The sequence below is a fragment of the Periplaneta americana genome, chromosome 15 (assembly GCF_040183065.1).
Source record: "Periplaneta americana isolate PAMFEO1 chromosome 15, P.americana_PAMFEO1_priV1, whole genome shotgun sequence".
Taxonomy (NCBI): Eukaryota; Metazoa; Arthropoda; class Insecta; order Blattodea; family Blattidae; genus Periplaneta; species Periplaneta americana.
The window spans coordinates 69,228,224-69,251,122 of NC_091131.1; the positions used below are offsets into that span (position 1 = coordinate 69,228,224).

The window sequence follows — 22,899 nt, forward strand, 5'->3', positions numbered from 1 at the left end:
TTAGTACAATGGATTCATGCTCATCGATTTACGTGCAAACAGTTGGTTGGCGACACTGACTAAACAAAAGAACGACCATGCGATAAATTGATAGTGATAAATCGAGCTGCAGAAATTATCGCGATGTATGACAGTGATTGGTTTCATTACATTTCATTAGCCGAAAATGAAATGACGTCATATAAACGAAACGGTCAAGAAAAAATCCATTCCTTTGTTCATCTTTGCCGTGAAATAACAGCAATCATAAAAGCAATCCCAATGGTTGTACTTACCCCAGTGTGAACTGAGATGGAATTCCGTTTGATGTCTGTAGGGCTGTAAATGCCGCACACATGTAGTTACAATAACATACAACCAAATTTGTAATATTTTGTAGGGTTTCTCAAAAGTAAGAGGTACCGTCAACGCGGGCTACTTGGACCCTTAAGGTGTTACTTGAACCCAGAAGAAAAAATGTTTACTTACCATTGGAGTAACTTAGGTAAAAATATTTGTACAGATGAAAGTTTGCAGAGAAAAAAGACCACAACTTTCGACACCAAACTGTTATTTTACATCGACGAAAAGATTTTTTTCTTCTGGGTTCAAGCAACACCTTAAGAGTCAAAGTAGCCCGCGTTGACGGTAACTTTAATTGTTCATATATATAAATAAATTATGGTTTATTTAACGACTCTCGCAACTGCCGAGATTACATCAGCATCGTCGGTATGCCGGAATTTTGTCCCGCAGAAATTCTTTTACATGCCAGTAAACAGTAAACCATGCCAGTATCTCCGATAAAGTTATAGCAATGGGTGATGATACAGAAAAGTCCCATTTCTTGTGTAATATGCATATATATATATATATATATATATATATATATATATATATATATTCATTTTGTAAACAATCTTAAAAATTCTGGCACTGGCATATTACACAAGAAATGGTACTTTTTTGTATCATCATCCATTGCTATAACTTTATCGTAGATGTTGTGTGTGGCCACCATTTTGTTCTTCTACAAGTAACAGCGTCTCTTCAATGCTGTATACACCACTCTGAGTTCTGCAATATCTGTCACAGTGTGTGTGCAATGGAGTCCTTCAACTCCTTAACTGTCGTGTTTACTCAAGAATACGTTTTCTTTCAGATAGCCCCACAATCAATAATCTGCTGAGTTAATATCTGGTAATCTTACAGGACAGGTTACAGGAAAGTGCTTACTGGTAAAGCCTGTTTTCTTAGTCCCACAACATTGAAATAAGTATAAGTGTGCACGGGATGTACAATACGGGATTTGCCCTTCATTATAGACTCAGCTCACGATCATAAATAAACCACGCACTACACGGTCACTTTAAAGCAGGTTCCTTACTCCTATTAGTTGAAATATAGATACCCAAAACAAGTACGAAAGTACAGAAGTGGATAGAGGAATTCGGAAGGCAATATATCAATGTAACTGGCGACATAATTATATGTAATTTATGTAAGACTGACATAATTTGTTCTAAAAAGCGGTATTTACAGCAACACTGTAATTAATAAAAAAACACTTGAAGTTGGTAGAAGTGACTTTGACGATCTACCTTCAACTAGTAATTTAGTGTCAGCGGACAATATTTTACAAAAATCTGTGTGAAATGATGGTATTACATGCCAACATTTCTTTCAACAAAGTTGAGGACAATCACTATCAAAATTGTATTGAAAAGTACACAAGGACAGTATACCAGTGTTACAGTAGTACCGGTATTTTAAGTTAAAGTTTTACAGCAAATATTACTGTAATATAAACTTAAATATTTCATTAAGAGTAGTGCCTGTGAAACAGTAAAATTGTATGTTAAAAGTTTACAGCAAAGACTATATTTATTTTATTTTTTTGTAATACTTAACGCAGTCCTACTATTCAAATCATTTTGTGTGTATGTGTTTTTGTTAATTCGGATATCGTTTTGTTTTTATCGTACATCACTACTCTTCGTTAAGTCATTGGCTCGTTGCACAAACTCCGTACTCACTTAACGTCAAATATTAAGGACTAAAATTCCGGTCTCTACTGATAAGCCAGTGCCGGAATTTTTAGATAGTGTAGAAAATAAAGAAAATATCAGCAGTTAAATTTACCTCTCTTTTTTTAAAAATCATATCAGGCCCACTTTTCTAATATATTATACATACAATTTCTGCTTCAAATTTTTATAAAATTAATTTCATTTGAAACTCAGAGTTATTTATCGGAACTCTGTATTAAATTGTTAATGTTACACATATTCGTTCTTGTTATTGACAGTCATGACTGCTTTACCTATGATGTGCAGTAGATACATTATTTTCCACATACAATCTGGTGGGATATTGTAGAGTTCACGACTTCCAATCACGTACATCGTGGTTTTACTTGGGCAAAATTTCCCTCTGAAAGTGGATACCGTTGCAGACGAATAACTGAGGCATGGACTTTACATGGCGGACACCCAGTCTGGGTCAGGACTGTGTTACAGTAAGTCCATTCGAATATTAGCGTTACCCTTGCCAGATTCACCTTAATGTCAGTTCTAGGAATATCTCACATTTATATCTGTGTGCGTGCGTGTGTGTGTGTGTGTGTGTGTGTGTGTGTGTGTGTGTGTGTGTGTGTGTGTGTGTGTGTGTGTGTGTGTGTGTGTGTGTCTCTCCTCGTATGAAATTAGATTAGTTGTAATTGTGATAATTATAATTATGGTAATGATAATTGAAGAGTCCACTGCAAGAATGGTGGATGACATTTGGAATACATTTTGCAGGAGAAGCAATTGAAAGTTTGAAATGCTTAGCGCTCAAAGCTTAACTGTGATTTTCCGATCATTACTGGACAATGACTATCAGTGTTAATGCCATATAACTCTCTATGTACAGTCTATATGTCTTAAGCTATGCATTGACAGTCTTGGTTCATTTTCGACAAGAAAGTGACACCCATCATTCTTGAAGTGGACTCTTCAATTTATAATATAATAATAATTATTATTATTATATTATTTTATTAGTAGTAGTTTTCTTTTTTCTTTTTTCCTTTGAAGATTCAAACTGTGCATAGTTATAACACGAATGGCCGTACAGATTCGAGCGAAGAATCTTGTGTACATGTGTTTGTATTTATTATGTACAAATAAATACACTTCATTCATTCATTCATTCATTCATTCATTCATTCATTCAGTTTTATGAGGAACCGCCAGGCCTTGCCGATAAGCAGAGACATCTCTTGTTTGATCTCGAAACTTGAGCTGAAACAGGTTAAAAAGACAAACAGATATTTGAATTATTTCTCTGAATAAAAATGTGGCACCGAGAGCAGTCTAACAACAGCAGATGTTTATTCGTTAGCTCACTCTTTCTAAATCGCTCGCACAATCATTAATAAAATTATTTCGTAGCAAAATCAGAGTTTCAAGTAATTTCGCATTGTTATATGCCATAAGCATATTCAAAATGGTTAATATTTTCATGACTGTAACGAACAGGTCTGTCAAACACAGACTCACAATTTGTTCCTTTCTTTTTCTAATTATAGGCTATTATTAGCACAGCATAAATCGGTGCACTGAATTTTCATAGTAGTTGTGCTCCTGTTCATGGACAATACTGTATGTATTCACTATACGAGAGACGTTTTCAGGTAAACGAGCCATTATTTTTACTTTTTCATTTTGCGAAATATGAAGACGAAGTAATACGATCCTGAAGAAAAAAATCAGTTTCCGATATTTCGAGGAAATACACATTCTCAGCATTCCTGAAATTGAAAAAGTGGTTTTAGTCTGCCTTGTATTTGTCCGTCTGTCTGTGTGCACAGTGATTTCTCCTAAACTTTTGGATATATTTGTCAATTTTTAAGGTAATTTTTCAAATAAAATGTTATTTGAAATTATAATCACACAATGGCATTCCAGTCGAAATCAAATCCAGTGCTTTATTCTTCCGCAGCTGTGATATCGGCTTTCTTCATGCAGCCCTCAAGATATATGAAAAAGATTCTTCTACATAGTCACTCATTAATATTACTATTTATTATATTAAAACAAATAAAATACATTTTTTTTTCAGGTTTTACACGAAATATTATATCTTTTATGTCCCTTGAATGGAAACATTGTGCACTTACTACACTCTTGTAGACTTCTAGCCTCTCTCAGTTTTCAACAAGATTGTGTATGTATGTGTATGTATTTATTCACACTGCAAATGGGTATATACCCGGTGGCAGTGGTAACTAATTACACTCAATAATGACAATTAATAATAAACACAATTAATAAAAATACAATTAATAATAAATTAATAATACTAATAATAATAATAATAATAATCATAATAATAATTAATACAGGAGAATGGATAAAGTTACACAACGCAGAGCTGCACGCATTGTATTCTTCACCTGACATAATTAGGAACATTAAATCCAGACGCTTGAGATGGGCAGGGCATGTAGCACGTATGGGCGAATCCAGAAATGAATATAGAATGTTAGTTGGGAGGCCGGCGGGAAAAAGACCTTTGGGGAGGCCGAGACGTAGATGGGAAGATAATATTAAAATGGATTTGAGGGAGGTGGGATATGATGGTAGAGACTGGATTAATCTTGCTCAGGATAGGGATCAATGGCGGGCTTATGTGAGGGCGGCAATGAACCTCCGGATTCCTTAAAAGCCAATAAGTAACTATTAATAATTAATAATAATAAAATAATAATAATAGTAATAATAATAATAATAATAATAATAGCATCCTAAATTAAATGAAGCACGATCTCTTAAAATAACATTTAAAGCAAATCTAATTTGTATCTTAATCGAAATTTTGAACTAACATTTATTTAACTTATACCTCAAATGTTTGGCGCACCCAGTGTTTTCTAAAAGTTGGCGCCACTGCTTTCAATAGTGCCAAACATGTTCCGTTCTGTGGAACAGGCGTTGTCATAATGTAGTTCCAAAGTGAAACGAGTATTTTGTAACAGCAAGTATTTCGTACTAACGTTATTTTGGAACGTAGTATTCCAAGGTGCTGTTACGTTTTGGAACAGTTGCAAGCAAGGAACTGTTCCAAAATAACCGTTACGTTATTTTTTCCCCACCTCTAGAGCATTCATTCTCTTGTTCGAAGATGTCGTCTGTCCCCTCGCTCAGACGCTGTGTCTGTTGCAGTGTCGCAGCCCACGACACCCCGTCACGCGTGCCTCTCATCTGGCGGGCCCCGGGGGAGCACCTCAAACGCCCGCCTACACCGCCGCCTCGTCGGCCGCCCCCGCCAGAGCAAGAAGTCGTCTCCCCGGAAGTGCCAGAAGCGCCGGCGTCCGAGGACGAGCCCGCGGTTAGAGTGCCCGTGTCCATCGTCCTGCTGGTGCTCACCGGGTACATCTGCCTGGGCGCCACCGTGTTCGCCGCCTGGGAGGAGTGGACGTTCCTGGACGGGGCCTACTTCTGCTTCATCACCCTCTCCACGATCGGCTTCGGGGACCTGGTGCCCGGGAAGTCGTTCCAGAGGGCCGACACCCAGAACGGACAGCTGCAGTTAGTGGCGTGCTGCGCGTACCTGCTGCTCGGCCTCGTGCTCATCGCCATGTCCTTCACTCTGGTGCAAGAAGAGGTCCTCGCCAAGTGCAGACAGATAGCGCTGTCTATAGGGATACTCAAGCGAGCGGATCCTCGATGAATGACGGTCAAGTTTTATATAGCATTGCGAACTGAATATCTCTGCAACATGGTTACCGTGATATTACGTCGTAAAAATGTTTTGCTACATCTGACAGTTGTATAAACACATATCCGGACTTCTTGCAATCATTTTCGCACTTTTGTTATGATTTGTATCGGAATGGCTTCTTGTAGTGCACAACTCTGTAAATGTGTGCAAATTGTGATGTGAATGAGAGCGGTGGTGCACAACAGACGTCCCTCCACGTGAATGCTATCACAATATCCATTCAGTATTTACCTATTAAGCAACAGTTCTGTTTAAATATCCGTCAGTCATGTAGAGCTGAGCATGATGCTCGATTTGACTGTTACATTTGTGAGACAGGCGTTTCCTTACACCGCACGTCGCGAAAATTCCACTGTGTGTCTGCCTGAAAATGTATCAGTTCGCGAAAAAGACAAGTTATGGACCGACACCAAGACTACAAATTTTGTTAATATTTGTGTTAATCATTGTGCACTTAATTACAGTAATCTGTTATCTGATATTATAACATCTGCGTTCATTCTATACAGTCCATATATATGAGTTGCAACACAGATCAGTTCATGCATCACTGGTTTACATTAACTAGAGCAAAAATATCCTCTACCAACGTTTATCTCGAGTCACCTAAGAGAAGAAATTCTCTTATAAGCATCATTGACTGCAGTAAAGTGACGCTAAAGTGATAAAACATTAGGACTGAAGCGAATAACGTGGGTTCGAAGTCCACCTAGGACTTGGAAGGTTATCTGTTTTCAATGTGACTTTGGTTCTTCTTCTAAGTAAAGGTCCGACATCACTGAAGTTCGCTGTGTTTCTGGTTGGTAAACTCAAACAATTTGACTCATAGCAAAATTTTGACATATGCATTACATCTGTTAACATACAGGGTGATTCAAAACGTCTGCGACAAACTCTACGTCACTCCAATTGAAGGGTTCAGAGCCATAGTGGGTCAAGCGCCATTTATTAAAAATGGAGAAAACAAGGGTTAAAATTAAGTGATTACCATAATTTAACGAAACATATAGCAAGTAAAATAAAGTATGTACATTGAAACTAAATGATATGGCAATCTTCATTAAACTATGCTATTTTAACCCTTGCTTTCTCCGGTTTTAATAAATGGCACTTGGTCCACTATGGATCTGAACCCTTCAATTAATCATAATTTTACGGCCCTAAGAGGCTATAGAAGCTTAATAATTGGCGCTTATCTCCATTTATTTATTGATCTATATAGGACGATTTAGAAAAAAATATCTACTACTCAGGGGATTTTTACGAGTAATTTTAGATAAGGCTCTCATATCCGCTGATGCTTTGTTTTGATGTTAAAAAGCTGTAAAGTTATTCAAGTGCCGTCGTCAAGCTAGGCCTTCCCTTCTACCATCAGAAAGAAGAATACAAATTTTAGAGTAATCTCGTATGTAGATCATTTTGTAATATATTCAGACTAGTGAAAAATCGTTTTACGTAGAAGGAAATGGCAGGCATGTTCCTCAATATAATGAAACGTGGGAAAATTCCTAAGACGGGCATGCCCCAAGAAAGACATGTATGATATCACAGCATCTATTCTGGAATATATGAACGCGAACTTTCCGTAAAATTTCACATTATACAGGACTCGTAAAGACGGTGCGAACTTCACCACGTGATGATGAAATACTGAATTCATCTCATCCACAAGCATTCGAGTCATAGCCTGTGCCATGAATGCAAACCAGTTTTTATTCTTATAGTTCTGCATAAAATAGTTATATCCATATTATCTTCAAAAATGGAAGCGGTGAGACTTGATGATTTTCGCCATCGGTTGAAATTATTACTCAGTTCTTTCGTCAACGCTATACTGAACAGCCACATTTCCCTTCTATCATACTGCAGACGGACAAATCATACTTTACATGAGATGCCATGTTCACGTTCGAAAAACATGTAGGCAGAGAATAGTGCACGTAATATCCCTATTCGAAATCTTCAACGCAGTTTCAAATAAAGTTCTGAATTGGAAAACCTAATCAAATCGTATTTATACATCTTCATTACACAACTTTTAATACTATATCACTTCGGAAAACGTATAATATGTATTTTACGTGCGGAGGCCGAAATATGTTAACAGGTAATAAAATTTAACACGTGAAAGACACATTATATGTTTTCCAAATCGTATTTGTCACCCTCGAGTTTGAAAGCATTACGTCTGCAGATAGTTTTTAAAACATACATTACAAATATTGCTACAGAATGTTCTATTGGGGGTATATCAAGAAATAAGTTCCATCTCAACATGGCTAAAGTGAATTATTAATATATAGTCAGAGTTCATCTAAGAAAAACTTATTCCGATCGTTGGATTGGTAGATGAGGTCGCTTGGCCGGCACGTTTGCCAGATTTCTTTCAGTAGAAATGTGATAAAATGCTTGCGTACGAGAATCTCATGTAAATAGAAGAGAATCTGCTAGAAAGAATAATACCTTATTTTGGTACTATACGCGACATTCCAGGTAGTCTCTAAATCAAGTATGTCAAACTCATTTCAGCGTCAGGCCGTTTCCCATACCACTGTAACTCTTGTGGATCACACATTACCTATGTATTGTAGCTTGCCATTACTAAGCATTTTTTTTTTATTATTGCTGAGCTGGATGGGTCGCAAAGAAAAACATGAAGGGCCGCATGTGGCCCGCGAACCGCCAGTTTGATTGATGATTGAACCGTTAATAATTGTAATGACACCATTACCTGTGCAATGAATTGTACTGTTAATATATTAAACCACTCTTGTGGAACTTGATGTCCTGCGTTATAACAGAATCCCTTAGCGTGTTAACAAATAAATTAAAGGTTCATGAGTTACAGTTGAATAACGTGCTTTCAAACCAATTGCCGCTTCGTAGAAACAGCGGATTTGAATTACGTATTCCAAAACAGTTGTATAAATTTCCCTATTTAATTCCCGAAAATTTGTTGGCCTTTTTCTAAATCGTCCTGTGTGCCTCAAATTTTTAATTTCTGCCGACTCAGTTCGTATCTTCTATCTTTGGTCAGAGTACAGTTTTCGAATCAAAAGTACAAGATGGGGACAGCCAGGACTTTGTGGAATATCAAATGGCTAATTTTTGTATGAGATGATTATGTACTAAAGGGAGTAGACATTCATAAGCAAATCTACATTTATAATTCAGGTTTATGCGTATAAAAGCCGATGCAACAGTCACTTATGATGTATAACAACTATAATAAATAATCTCTCTGCTGTGCAGACATTTTGTATACAGTTCATTTCAAGTGGATGTTGTAAGTAATTATCTAGTGTGGCCAGACATACTCTTTTTAAGAGTATTAAACTATTTTAAATCATATCCTCTATACTTCTCTGTCTCCAAAAGAAATCTCGAATTGAAGAGCTCCCTGCAAAAAGAAGGTACAGTAGAGCGTCTCGTTTAGGCACAGTGAAAACGTAAACAAAGTGCAGGTAACGTGTATGGGGGAGGACGAACCGTACGATAAACACGAGGGATGCACAAGGTTTTAGTTGCAACATTTATGGCGGAGCATTAATTGAAATTATATTTTCCAAAAACACACTAAACAAAAGAACACAAATTACATAACGTTATCATATACATATTTTAACAAACAAGCAATTGTAACATTGAAATAATTCAATATAGCAAATACAATTTGCTGCTTATATAATGTTGCTTTCAAGCAGCATTTTTTACGGTCATGAATTTCATTCTCTGTGTGACTAACATAATATCACCGTTTTCTGTGGCCTAATTAACAAAAATACAGTATATTGGTCTGAAGTGACAACACTATTTCATAAACATAATTATCCCTTCTCAAAATTCAATTTATTCAGGCACTGTACCTGACCACTTCAGATACAGAGAATTAAATTCGGCCGTTTCAGGAAATTTCAACCTTACAAGGTTTTTTACTTAAGTGAATGCGTTATGAGGAGTTTGTGAGTTTCTGTCTTTGACTTTTCGGAACATTTGCATGTTCCATCATTGCAATCGTATTCCCAAAGACCTTAAAGATCATCCACTCCGTAGAGTCTGTTATGTCTGGAGATTTTAAATTTAAAAATACGGTTCATAACTTCCAATTATCCTTTACAATTTCAACCTTATACCACAGTCTAATATATATATATATATATATATATATATATATAAGCTTGAGTTGTTGAGGGTACTAGGAACAATAGGGTGGCCGGGTAGCTCAGTTGGTAGAGCAGCTGGCTACGGACTGGAAGGTCCGGGGTTCGATCCCAGGTGGTAACAGGATTTTTTTCTCGTTGCCAGACTTTCAGAACGGCCCCGAGGTTCACTCAGCCTCCTATAAAATTGAGTACCGGGTCTTTCCAGGGGGTAAAAGGCGGTCAGAGCGTGGTGCCGACCACACCACTTCATTCTAGTGCCGAGGTCATGGAAAGCATGGGGCTCTACCTCCATGCCCCCCCAAGTGCCTTCATGGCATGTTACGGGGATACCTTTACCTTTACCTTTTACTAGGAACAATAGACTGTGCTGCCACTATTTCGCATTGTCTATGATGAGGCGATAGTAGCGATCCTAGTGGTTAGCAACTTCTATGGATGCATATTCCCTACGTATTGAACTTCGTGACTGTATATACTAGACTATGCTTATACCTAGGTACAGTAGAGAGACTTGTGACACTTTTATCGGCATGATGTCGGACCTCTACTTAACACAGACAACAAAGAATATCACATTGGCAATGGAGGTGGTATACGAATCCACGACTGAAAAAAATAAGCGCTCTACTCGTGAATTTTTCTTATTGGGTTATTTTACGACGCTTTATCAACATCTAGGTTATTTAGCGTCTGAATGATATGAAGGTGATAATGCCGGTGAAATGAGTCCGGGGTCCAGCACCGAAATTTACCCAGCATTTGCTCGTATTGGGTTGAGGGAAAACCCCGGAAAAAGCCTCAACCAGGTAACTTGCCCCGACCGGGATTCGAACCTGGGCCACCTGGTTTCGCAGCCAGACGCGCTGACCGTTATTCCACAGGTGTGGACTCTACTCGTGAAATATTGTACGTTACTGCAGATATGAATTCCTATTTCCTGAAAGTAAAAAAATAAATACATTTCTGAAGGAAAGCAGGTACTGTAATTTATATTTGAGATATGAGATTCAGTAACATGAACTGTCTGTATTTTATTGCTTCTTCTTCTGATAATATGGCAAGAATGATGACACGGCGCTGATTTTATTGAACAAAATCCTTCCTCAAATTGTTTTCATATCATAAAACTGTTATACTTTGATTTAATAGTTGATATACAGGGTGAAGCGTAAGGAATTTCATTAATTTCAGGAGGTTATTCTTTGAGATATTTCAAACAAAAAAGTTTAATACAATTTTGCTCGTTTTTTATTTCCTTTTAGTGATAAAAATTGTTTTATATGAAACATTTCATAGCGTGTTTTGGGGTAGCCATTGATTTAATTACCATAAGAGATCACAGTATTATGATAATAAATGATAAATGCGGATAGAGGAGACGGCCTCCAGATATGGAGGGTAGCTGTGAATATATTGAATAAGCGGTCGCGGACAGTCGATGAGGGGTGGTCCTCCAGCTTGGGGTTTGGGCGAAGGGCTAACAACCCATCACCTTAAAAAACAGCTTGTTACGAATCCTTCAAATAAGTATTAAAATGTATTTGAGGTAGGTGGGATATGACGATAGAGAATGGATTAATCTTGCTCAGGGTAGGAACCAATGGCGGGCTTATGTGAGGGCGGCAATGAACCTCCGGGTTCCATAAAAGCCAGTAAGTAAGTAAGTAAGTAAGAATTTTAGTTTTGTCCTTTAAAAGTGCAGAAATCGGAACAAATGTAACTTTTCGTTCTGCAAATGAATTTTACAATGTTACATTTGTTCGGATCTAACTTCTCCAGATTTGAAGGACAAAAACTAAAATTCTTTCAATTATTCATTATCATAATATACTGCTCTCTTACATTTACTGGACATATTGGGAATTAAATCAATGGCTTTCCCAAAAACACGCTATGAAATATTTCATATACTGTAAAACAATTTTTATCTCCAAAAGGAATGCAGAAACGAGCAAAATTGTATTAAACATTATCTCAAAGAGTAACCCCCACAAATTATTGAAATTACTTACGGTGCACTCCGCATTTGTAATCTGCTCTACAGAATACCTCGAACACCAGACTGTACGGAGATGTGTACATCTTGCACGCATTTTGGAGGTTGTGACCAATCGGACAATACATTGGCCCTGTTTTGTTCGCTTATATCGCACAGTAAGCAACTCTTCTGTGTATATTTATTCTGTACTCTCAACTCTTGTCTTTACGTATACATACAGGTTGCTTCACTCTTACTGTGTTATTTTCTTTTGGATCTCCACTGGTCCTTATACCCACATTTTTTTTCCTTTCAGTTTTCAGTCACGTCATATTTCTCTAGAAAGAAATATGATTGGTAGCTGGTATCCAATGCGAGACACTTGTCTGTTGTGTCTTTGCTGTTTATGCTTTATGTGTCCAGTATCTACTAAAATAGCGTTTCGCATCGACGGACTGCATTACCTTAGTCTAAACGGAGTTGAATTTCTAGATGTTTCCTGTCTACAACCTGCCCACGAAGATATCCGACAACATAAAAGGAAACTAGGTGAGTGATTAAATAACTTTCACATTCTGCTTTTCAATATTCATATTATTTATAATGTTACGTAACGGGAGTGGGAAATGTACTCAAACCTTTAACAGGAAGCGAATGACGTATGAATATACAGTAGGAACACGAGGGGAAACAGGAAAATAATTTCCTTACGTGTGCCGCTATATTTTCTGATACTTCACGGAAAATTGATTTTTTGTAAGATAGATCTTTTCTAACGTTCACAGGAAGTTAAAACATTTATTTTCAATATGAATACATTTATTTATTACACTCCAATTTTACACAGAAACTTATTTTACCTGAGATAGGTATGTTACACTTATAAACACATCATTATATTTGTATGATATTGATGAATTAAATCTCATACTGAATTTTTTAAGTGCAATCTGATATAATTTATATTACATGGATGGATGAGGTGAAATAAAATAGAAGAAAAAACCTTTTGTTTAAATTATGAGATTAATAAAATTTTACAAATATATAAATTCAGAAAATCTGTACAACATTCTATAATAATTTATATACATGAATGAAATGAAATGAGATGAAATTAAAGAATCTTATATTTCAGTTAACAAACTTCATGAAATATATACAATATTATAACCTAAGCAAACAACTAATCCAAATATTCACTAGAATGTAATTTAAATTTCTGTGGGTTGAAATTTCTGAAGCTGTTACACAGTTTTCCGTAAAACAGTGTTGTTATAAGCAGTTTCTAAATTTTATTCAACACATTCATAGTGAATTTATTGTAAATTATCATCCTAATTAATTTATAGCAACTGTAAAAAACTATAGATAACAAAAATTCAGTGAATATACACAAATTATATCATGTGTACAGATTACAACTTTTGTGAACATAATCCACATATCTCATAAAATCTTGATAACAGCATTTATTTCGGAATACTTGTAACGGTGGGGAGTACTTGGTGTCACACCTATCTAATCGACAATCTAGTTCAACACGTTGTAGTTCAAATTTTTTACACTCAAATAACAAATGTTGGACTGTTTGCAGGGAGTCATCACATGCACAAATATTTCCAATTTCTGTTTCTATCTTGAACCTTTCGAAATAGCTACCAAACTTGCCATGTCCAGATAAGAATAGTGATACATTATAACCAGCAAAATAAATTAATACCATCGCTTCGTGTCATACCTACAGCATAATCCTGTTTCCTTCCACCAGCACAGAGAGCTGCATAGTAAAAATAATTGTGATGATTCGGAAGCGGCGCATTGACTCTGGATCGCTTGTGGACGAACTGTATATGCTACATTATTGCTACGCTTACATGGAGTATTCAGATCGATTTCAATACGTTTACTGTATTAAAACCTTCATGAAAACGGGAATTCAAAATGATTTCAGTCTCAAGGTCTATACACCTATAAAGTTTGGTCGGATCGTATTCAATAGGCCTACGGATTGACTTGCATGAAAATGCGTATCGTATTCAAAACAATTTTAATACGCTAAGCGCACAAACAATCGTCATTTGTTTGATCTGTCGTTGTTTTACCAAGAGCAATCGCAGTATTATATGTTGAAAAGTAGTATTGTAACCCATCATATTTTGTATTTTACTCAAAATCATTATTCCTCTTCTACATTAACAGCCAGAATATTTAGTTTTAGTCGCCTCATTTAGAAGACGCAGTTGGCCTCGGTAGCTGGTCTTCTGTGCTCGAGGTTGCGAGTTCGATCCCGGCCCAGGTCGATCGCATTTAAGTGTGCTTAAATGCGAGAGGCTCATGTCAGTAGATTTACTGGCATTTAAAAGAACTGCGGGACCAAATTCCGGCACACCGGCGACGCTGATATAATCTCGGCAGTTGCGAGCGTCGTTAAATAAACAATTTTTTAGAAGACGCAACGTAGTTTATAGTCAAGGCCTACAGAATGATTAACAAGCTAACATGCTGATGACCAAAGTTCGGAACTTGGGGACGGAACTTTGGGACTTGTGCCTTTGCACGTGGCTAAGCGATTGGACTTCCATGTCAACAACTCCCGCTTCCAGCACGGGGGTACAGTCAGGTCTGCTATAAAAGTGGTTTCTGGCTGTAACAACATATTGATTGTATTATGGTAGGTTGAAACACGTAATTCTAAAGCATATGTATAATGAAAATAAAAACGAGAAATATATCAAATTTACTGTTCTGCTCTATACATTTTATTACAGTGTATGACTACGTAAATTCGAAGATTTTCGAACCTATAACTTCTTCGCCTGTTAGTTAAACATGATTTGGAACGAAAAAAAACTTATTTCCACGTCACATGAAGTGACGGGAAGAAACTTAAAATACTGAATGTTTTCACTGTTACTGTTTTCTATTCGATTTTCAGCAGTTGCTAGCTGATCTCGTATCTGAGAAAGATAAGTATGTCCCAAATTTTTCTCGAAAATAATTTTCAATTTGTGTGTCACTACTAGGGCAGATCCCTATACGACTTATTCCATGGCTGTAGACAAATTTTCCACCGATTTAAGGGACTGCAATGTCTTTCACCGTTTCCAGCCTCTAGTTTATGTGTGGCACAACTTACAAAATATAAACTTTCGATTCGAAGAAAATAATGTATCTTGTCCGAAGTCCTCCACGAAATTCTGTACCTAAAATTTAAAAAATGTATTTTCAAACTTCTAGGCCTATAATACCCATTCGAATAACACGTATTTTCTAATTTCTCAAACATACCATTTACCTGCAATTCTCTGAATGTTATTGGCTTCAACACGACACAGCTTCCTTGTCCGTCTTCCTGTTATTCGATGTGACCACTTTCTTAGTACACACGACTGTCCCTGAGCACTTGCAGCGTGAACATTGTGTACGTTGTATCTGTAACCTTACTCATGCACACGACACACAAGTCCCCAAGTTCCGAGCTTTACTGAAGACATGTTAACCAACATAACTACTTTCCAGCTTCCGTATTTAAATCGTTTTCAATAGGCTATATTTCATTGCATGAAACCAGAGATTGCGGGAATCGTATTCAGTACGATAAACGTATTCATATCGATTTGAATATTCCATGAAAACATAGTATATGTTAACTATAGTTGATCCTCTATGACTTCGCAAATCACTTTTCTCGTTCTCACGCAATGCAAAGTTCGATAAGAATCCAACTCACAAGGAGCCATTGTCAGATCGATGTCACAGATCGAACAGGAAATTTTGTACGTGAAAGTACATTGAAAATAAAAATTTTCCTTCATACCTTACACTATATACATTGTACGGCGCTAAACATGAGCAAGCATAAACAAGCGCCGTGCAGTGGGTGTAGGTTCTGCGTGCATAACTGTCCTAGCGTTGGGGAGAAACCAAGCGTTGACAGTTTTCTTTTTTTTATTTTTCCTCAGTTAGGCGCGTCTAGGAAAAAACCTCAAGAGGTAAAACATACATTATTTTACACATTCTTTTATTATACAAAATCTTAAATAGCTAGGACAAAGGAATATGCGACTGTGAGCAAATTTGCAAAAAAAATATATATATCCGCCGAACGGAGCCTATGGGAGAGAAATCCGAAACACGGGTATTTTTATTTTCAATGTACTTTCACCTCAAAAATTCCCTGTTCGATCTGTGACATCGGTCTGAAAATGGCTCCTTGTCAGTATAAGTAGTTCGAGCAATGACGTCAATGAAATATTTGTTTAAATATTTGGGTAGAATGAACCAACTCTCACTTCAAATTTAGGTCTTAGATTCTTGAAATGTAAAGAAATGATTTTAAAACGATTCAAATAATTAAGTATGCGGCTTTGCAGAAATATCTTATATGTATATTAAGTCTAACACAATCTTCTGAGGCATATATAACATTCATCCATTGCTATTATGCTTACATGAATTAGTTTCTAAGGGCCCTATTCATAGGCATTCTTAGCGCGGGCTTCCGGTGGATGATCAGCGAACTAACGTTTTTCGTATTCATAAACCAGTGTTAGCGATATGATATGATATGAATCCTGTTTAGCACGCTCGTAGCGGGGGCTAGCGAAATGTCTATGGATAGCACCCCTAGAGTTTTACAACTCGCTTTGCTCATTTCCTAAACCTTGATTCATATTAATGAAGTAGCCTATAACATTACAAACTAGTTTCATATGTGCTATTATGGCTACAAGCCTCGTAGTAACTCAGTACTTGTTAATAAACGATAATATTGGGTAAATTTATGTAAGAGGTACGAATATATCGCGTCTCGCTAACCGTTGGTTGAGTTCGCTGTAAACCAGAATGTATAACGTACGTAATAGGATCTCGGTGAGCTGACGGGAAAGAATACATATTACCACACCAGAACATACGACGTCTGAAAAGTTTTCTTCTTCCTTTTGGCTTTGGCTGCTCGAAAGTTTAAGTGAGATGAATAGTTTTTATACCGTACGTTGATACCCACATCTAAGAAACAACGTAAAGACGAAAGGCAGAGATAGTAATATTTACTCCACAACTTAAGGTTGGTCTACAATAGACCGGGAACGAGAACATAAAGCGAAGAACGTGAACGTCAAGATTTTTTATTCACAATCGAGAATAGAAACGACTATGCACATTGATAAGTATGTCAACATGTAAAGTCGGTATTACGTATTCTGATATTATTTGTGTATACTTGAATGTCATTCTCTCATGAGTACAAGCCAGCCAACATAAATACAGCTAAACCAACTTCAAAATTTAAGGCACGGAAAATCTTAGAATTCAGATCACGTGGTAGTCTGTCACATATACACGTAATATATATTGAAAGTGATTGTACTAAATTTCTGGGTTAGTCACAAGCAATGGATGGAAAAGAAATTACGTCACGCCCTCCTTGCTACAAAATATACGAAGTCCAAATAGCTTTTTGATGACAACAGAATGAATCTAGTAGGCTGTGATCGGAAAAGAGAGTGGCAAAGTTAAAACTTGGCCAACTCTCAAGTCCCCGTTCCCGGCAAGCTTCTCGTTAATTGTGAACTCTCACATTTAAATACATTTATTTTAACAATTTTTTAGTTCTCGTTATCGTTGTCGTATCTGTTCCGGTTCATTATGGACCAGCCTTAAAGGCCCATTCATAATGAAAATTAAACATAACCGTAACATAAACACAGAAGTTTGTGGCCAGCCTACCAAATGGGATCATTCACAATGATTTACATAAACACTGACATTAACATTACCGTAAGACATTAACATGAAAGTTTGCAAACTCCATACTTTCATGCTTATGCTTACGTGATTTGCAAACAGAATACAATCGTGGAGCGCAAGTATACGACAGAATATGAGGAAATGGCGTCGTAGCTATGTTTCTATGGTTACCAAATATGTTTGCTGTTATGTTTATGTTCCCATCGTAAGTAATGGTATGACTTCTTGATTTTACCAGGCCCATTCACAATGAATATTAAACATAACCGTAACATAAACACAGAAGTTTGCGCCCAGGCTACCAAATGGGATCATTCACAATGATTCACATAAGCATTGACATAAACATTACCGTAAGACGTTAACATGAAAGTTTGGAGTTTGCAAACTTCCTTGGAGTTTGCAAACTTTCATGCTTATGCTTACGTGATTTGCAAACAGAATACAATCATGGAGCGCTGAAGTATACGGCAGAATATGAGCACAGTCTAGTATATACAGTCGCGAAGCTCAATACGTAGTAAATATGCAAACATTAGATAGTTGCTCACCACTAGGATCGCTAATATCGCCTCATTACAGGCAATGCAAAATAGAACCGTCACAGTCTATTGTTTCTAGCACCCTCAAAACTCAAGCTTCATGACTGTATATAGTATGTAGACTGTGATATGAGTAAATGGCGTCGTTGTTATGTTTCCATGGTTACCAAGTATGTTTGCTGTTATGTTTATGTTCCCATCGTGAATGATGGTATGACTTCTTGATTTTACCGTAACGTTTATATTCTTAAGTTAACGCTTACGTTATGTTTAATTTTCATTGTGAATGAGCCTTAAGCCGCCAATTCGGCTAGCCCTGCTATATAAACATGGTACACATGTAAACCAACTCTGGGATTAATGAAATCAAATTTTTTGTAAAACGCATTTCGATGGTGAGGCATGGTACTGCACACACACTGGATATTAGTTAAACTTCACATTTCAGTTGTTGCAACAGCATGTTTATTTCATTATCGAGAGCGCTCGGTCGCTCGCTGTGTTACAATATGACAAATCCAGCGGAACAGTCTCTCGTCCGTGGTGTTCAAACTCAACGATAGATGGCAGTTCTGTCATAAATATGAGTTCAACAGTCAATGACGTAAATAGAATCAAACGGGCCATGAAATAATCAAGGATGCATGCTAGATTCAAAGTTTTGTTTAACGTATCGCCATTCAAAGCATTCAATCAAATGGCTGTTCCGAAATTACTGTCGTTTCAATTTTCTGTTCGCATAAAGTTCAGCTGACATGAGAAGTGAATTACGCCCCTAAAGAATGACATATTGATGACATTCTGAACAGAGTTGTAAATCCCCGTCCCAGCAGAAGGTAGCCTATATGTTTCGGAACATTTCACACAAAAATGCATTTCCTCATGTTTTGTTTAAACGTAGTTGACTGTTTGTGCAGAATCAATATTAACCCTGGTACAGCATACCAATTTTTTCAGCACTTTTATCTCAAACTTTTGTAGTCTTTACAAATTTAATGTCGTGTCTCCTAATTGCGCCAATGAAACAATAGAATAAATTTATTTTAGTCTTAGAAACTTTCAACCTATTTATTAATATAAAGTTATTTATAATAGTTGACATTAATTCAGCGCCATACCACAGTTTAGTATATACAGTTGCGAAGCTGAATACTTACTAAATATGCAAACATAGACAGTTGAAATATACATCCATAGACAGTTGCTAGCCACCAGGATCGCTACTATCGCCTCATCACAGACTTTTTCCCAAGCAGACGATAAAATGTATTGTACTTTTGATATCGTGTTCTTTTCAAAAATTAACACCTTCATTCCACTATTGAAATACGAAATACATAAGGTTTATATATTATTTTCATAAAGTATATATTATATTTTATGCTCGACCATGCCGAAATGTAGTAATTATACACCTGGTAGCAGACCTTTAATGCATGTCATTAAAGTACACCTACTCATTAAAGGCCAGGTCTTTCAGCCAATGACGACTCAGGTTACAACTGTTCAGCCAATGACAGGTCAGCTTTCTACCGTTATAAAACCGCAAGTATCGATTATTCTCGGATATGCAATCGAAAGAGAATTAGCGAAAAGTCACGGAGGCTGGAAATCCAATACTGTCGCAGAAGGTTATGTTCTGTTACTATAATAATTAGCGTTAATTGTAAATAATATTGAAATAAATTCAATTTGTCATCTCGTTTTTCAATGTATAATTTAATTTCAATGCTATCTCTGTAGGTTCTTATGGCCTAGCAAGGTCAATGTGGACATCTGTTCCTCGGAAAAAATCAATACTTTCGCGTCTGCGCACATCTCACAACTTACGGAACATTGCTCCAGGTCAGATAGAATAAAATTAATAATATCAAGTTAGAAATATGGTCGAGCATAAAAAGTCGTATGAAACTCGCCTATAATGGTAATTAAGAAGCTCGTATGAAGATTATGAAACTCGCTTGCGCTCGTTTCATAAATATCCATACTCACTTCTTAATTACCTTCATTATAGGCTCGTTGCATAATGTACTATTATAAACTCACCTTCCTGGATCTTTCGGAAGGATAACTCTGACCTCTTTTTCTTAGAATTTATAGTGCAACAAAAGTCTCCTTGTCCCATATTATTACTCAAATTATTGTATTTTAGCCATTTACAGTTATTACAACCGATAACGAATATTTCACAGTTTACACAACTTTTCACAACAATGCGAAATACGGCACAGTCAGTACCTTTTCGATCTAGACCAGGCCGTAATATATTTCGGGTTTTCTATTTCAGTGTATGGAGCTCAGTGAATTATTATATTATAACTTTATTGCGTATCATAGCTAAGTTTTATTTAGTGTAATGTGTCCATAAGTTCCCTTTACTTCTTGTTGCATAATATGTTGCAGAAAAAATTACAAAACTGTTATTTTAAAGTGAAGAGAATTTTACATGTTAACATAATCTTTTCGCATCAACATTTTAAGTTTAGAATGGAAACTATTTTGAGGTTTAATAAAAAAGAATTTGTATTGTGATTTTAATATAGCACATCTACCTTCCTTGATAAAGACAGAAAATTTATCATACCACTCTTATGAAATTAGTGTACGTACGATTGTTACTTCGTCTCTTAGGTAGTAGATAAATACAATAATCCAATACTCAATTGTAGTATTAAAATACAGACAAATTGAATGTGCGGAGTATCATATATGACATTATGCTTAATTATAATGTATAATTGCGAATTTAGGAATATAAGGTATAGTAAACATAACCTATAATATTTCCATATGAATGGCAGGGCATTGGAGACCACTAAAATTAGCCAGAAAGGGGCAACTGGGACAGTAAACAGAACCTATAATTTCAACATATCTAAATATTCGTGCGGTGCAACTGAAAATTACTGAATCGTGCATAAATGAATGTACAATAATTTCGCAATATTTAATCGAAATAAAGGCAGGTAGGTCTATTACACATACGAACAACATAATTTTCACAGCAAAAATAATATTACACCTTAACTCGCAAGGAATTATGTCTGAAGTGTCTCCTAATCATTGTTTTAAATGTTATTAATGCAATTACACTACATTTTAGAGAAATATAGGGGAGAGTCGGGTAGTATCGGACATCGGGTAATATCGGACAGTGAGTTTCTCTATCTACCACACAATGATAGTATCTGATTGACATGGTTACGTTTCTGTGATGTCGCATAGAGAAACGTAACCATGTCATTCAGGTACTACCATATGGTGGTAGATGAAAGAAGCGCATTGTCTGATATTACCCGATGTCCGATACTACCCGACTCTCCCCTATGTTACTTTTTATGCATTCCAATTAATTTATATGGTTGAAACGCCGCCCTTCGTGATCGGGTTAAGCGAGTCACATGGTCTGCCTTAGATCACGATGGCAGTGACACAGTCTATTGTTCCTAGTACACACAGCGCTCCAAGCGGCTAGCAACTATCGCGAGAAATGCAAAAAATCACCGTAAGCTTCGCGACTGTATATACTAGACTGTGGCCATACTATGTACAGCGAAGTGAAATGTTTGGACTTCACAAATAAGAACAGGAAATCCACGTGGTTGACAGAAAACGAAATAGGAAATGAAATAACAGACAAACAAGGAACACTGGACACATGAGCGAAATATGTAAAAGAGTTTTGTGCGAGATCATGCGTATTTGCTTGGTTTCCGCACAAAACCAATACGCGGAAAGTCTAAAATTCCACATTCAGTATTCCCAACCTAACACACATAACAATTTCCCTCTTCTTACCGCTTAAGTGACATATTGATTTTACTGCTTTAGGCTTTTAACATATTATTTTTAGAGACGTTCAATATAGTAATAATTATAAATTGGAAACTTATCACTGCAATTTCACTGTTAATTATTGTTTTTAAATATTTGCAAAAATTAAGTAAACTCTACAACTCCACTAAAGTTACTGCATTCGTGATGCAAGTAACATAAGGAAGCCGTGAAAAAATCAACAAGACTCCAGACTCATCATAGACTGGGGGAAAAAAAAGACAGACGTATATCACGGCCTGCTGGAGTATAGTAAACACAGAAAACATTTTAAAGCAACAATGTTGAAGATAGATATTTTTGTTTTGCAAATTTGCCGTAATTGGACAGAAACCAAGATGGAGATTTCATTGCAGCTAATTATAAATTCCTCTTTCAGGTATGTAATAAACGATCTTCGCACAAAATAATGTACGATAGACGAGCGGTATGTTTTCTTTCAATTCTCGGAAATTAAAAAAGCTCAACTACGTTTCGCTTTTTCAAACTTTTCCTCGAAGATGAAAACTTCAACATACCGCTCTTGTAACGCATATTACTAATATGAGACAAGGAATCGTCCAGACGAGTTAGCCATAGAAGATGAAGCAGCCGTATCATAGACGTAAAAGGAGTTTCTATTTTAAGGGAAGAAGTTAAACTAGCGCTTATTGAAATGAATGGGAAAGCAACAGGAGTTGATGATATCCCCATTGAGTTAGTGAAATGCTTGGGTGAAGACAAGAAGGAAATTCTATCATTATGCAATGAAATATATAAGAAAGGCGAATGACTTGAAGATTTTACGGAGACGGTGTTGCTGCCAATATCGAAGAAAAATAATGCCAAGAAATGTAGGGAGTTCAGGACTACCAGCCTGATACCGCACTCGTCGAAGATTCTT

General features: G+C 36.5%; 1 protein-coding gene across 1 annotated transcript in view; it reads left to right on the forward strand.

The window, feature by feature from the left end:
- The window catches only part of LOC138715720 (potassium channel subfamily K member 18-like), a 228,591-nt gene extending 222,524 nt beyond the window's left edge, over positions 1–6,067 (forward strand). The window contains exon 6 of the mRNA XM_069848776.1: positions 5,187–6,067. Coding sequence (XP_069704877.1) covers positions 5,187–5,694 — 508 coding nt within the window. The 3' untranslated portion in view covers positions 5,695–6,067. The remainder of the gene's footprint in view (positions 1–5,186) is intronic.
- The last annotated feature ends 16,832 nt before the right edge of the window (positions 6,068–22,899 follow it).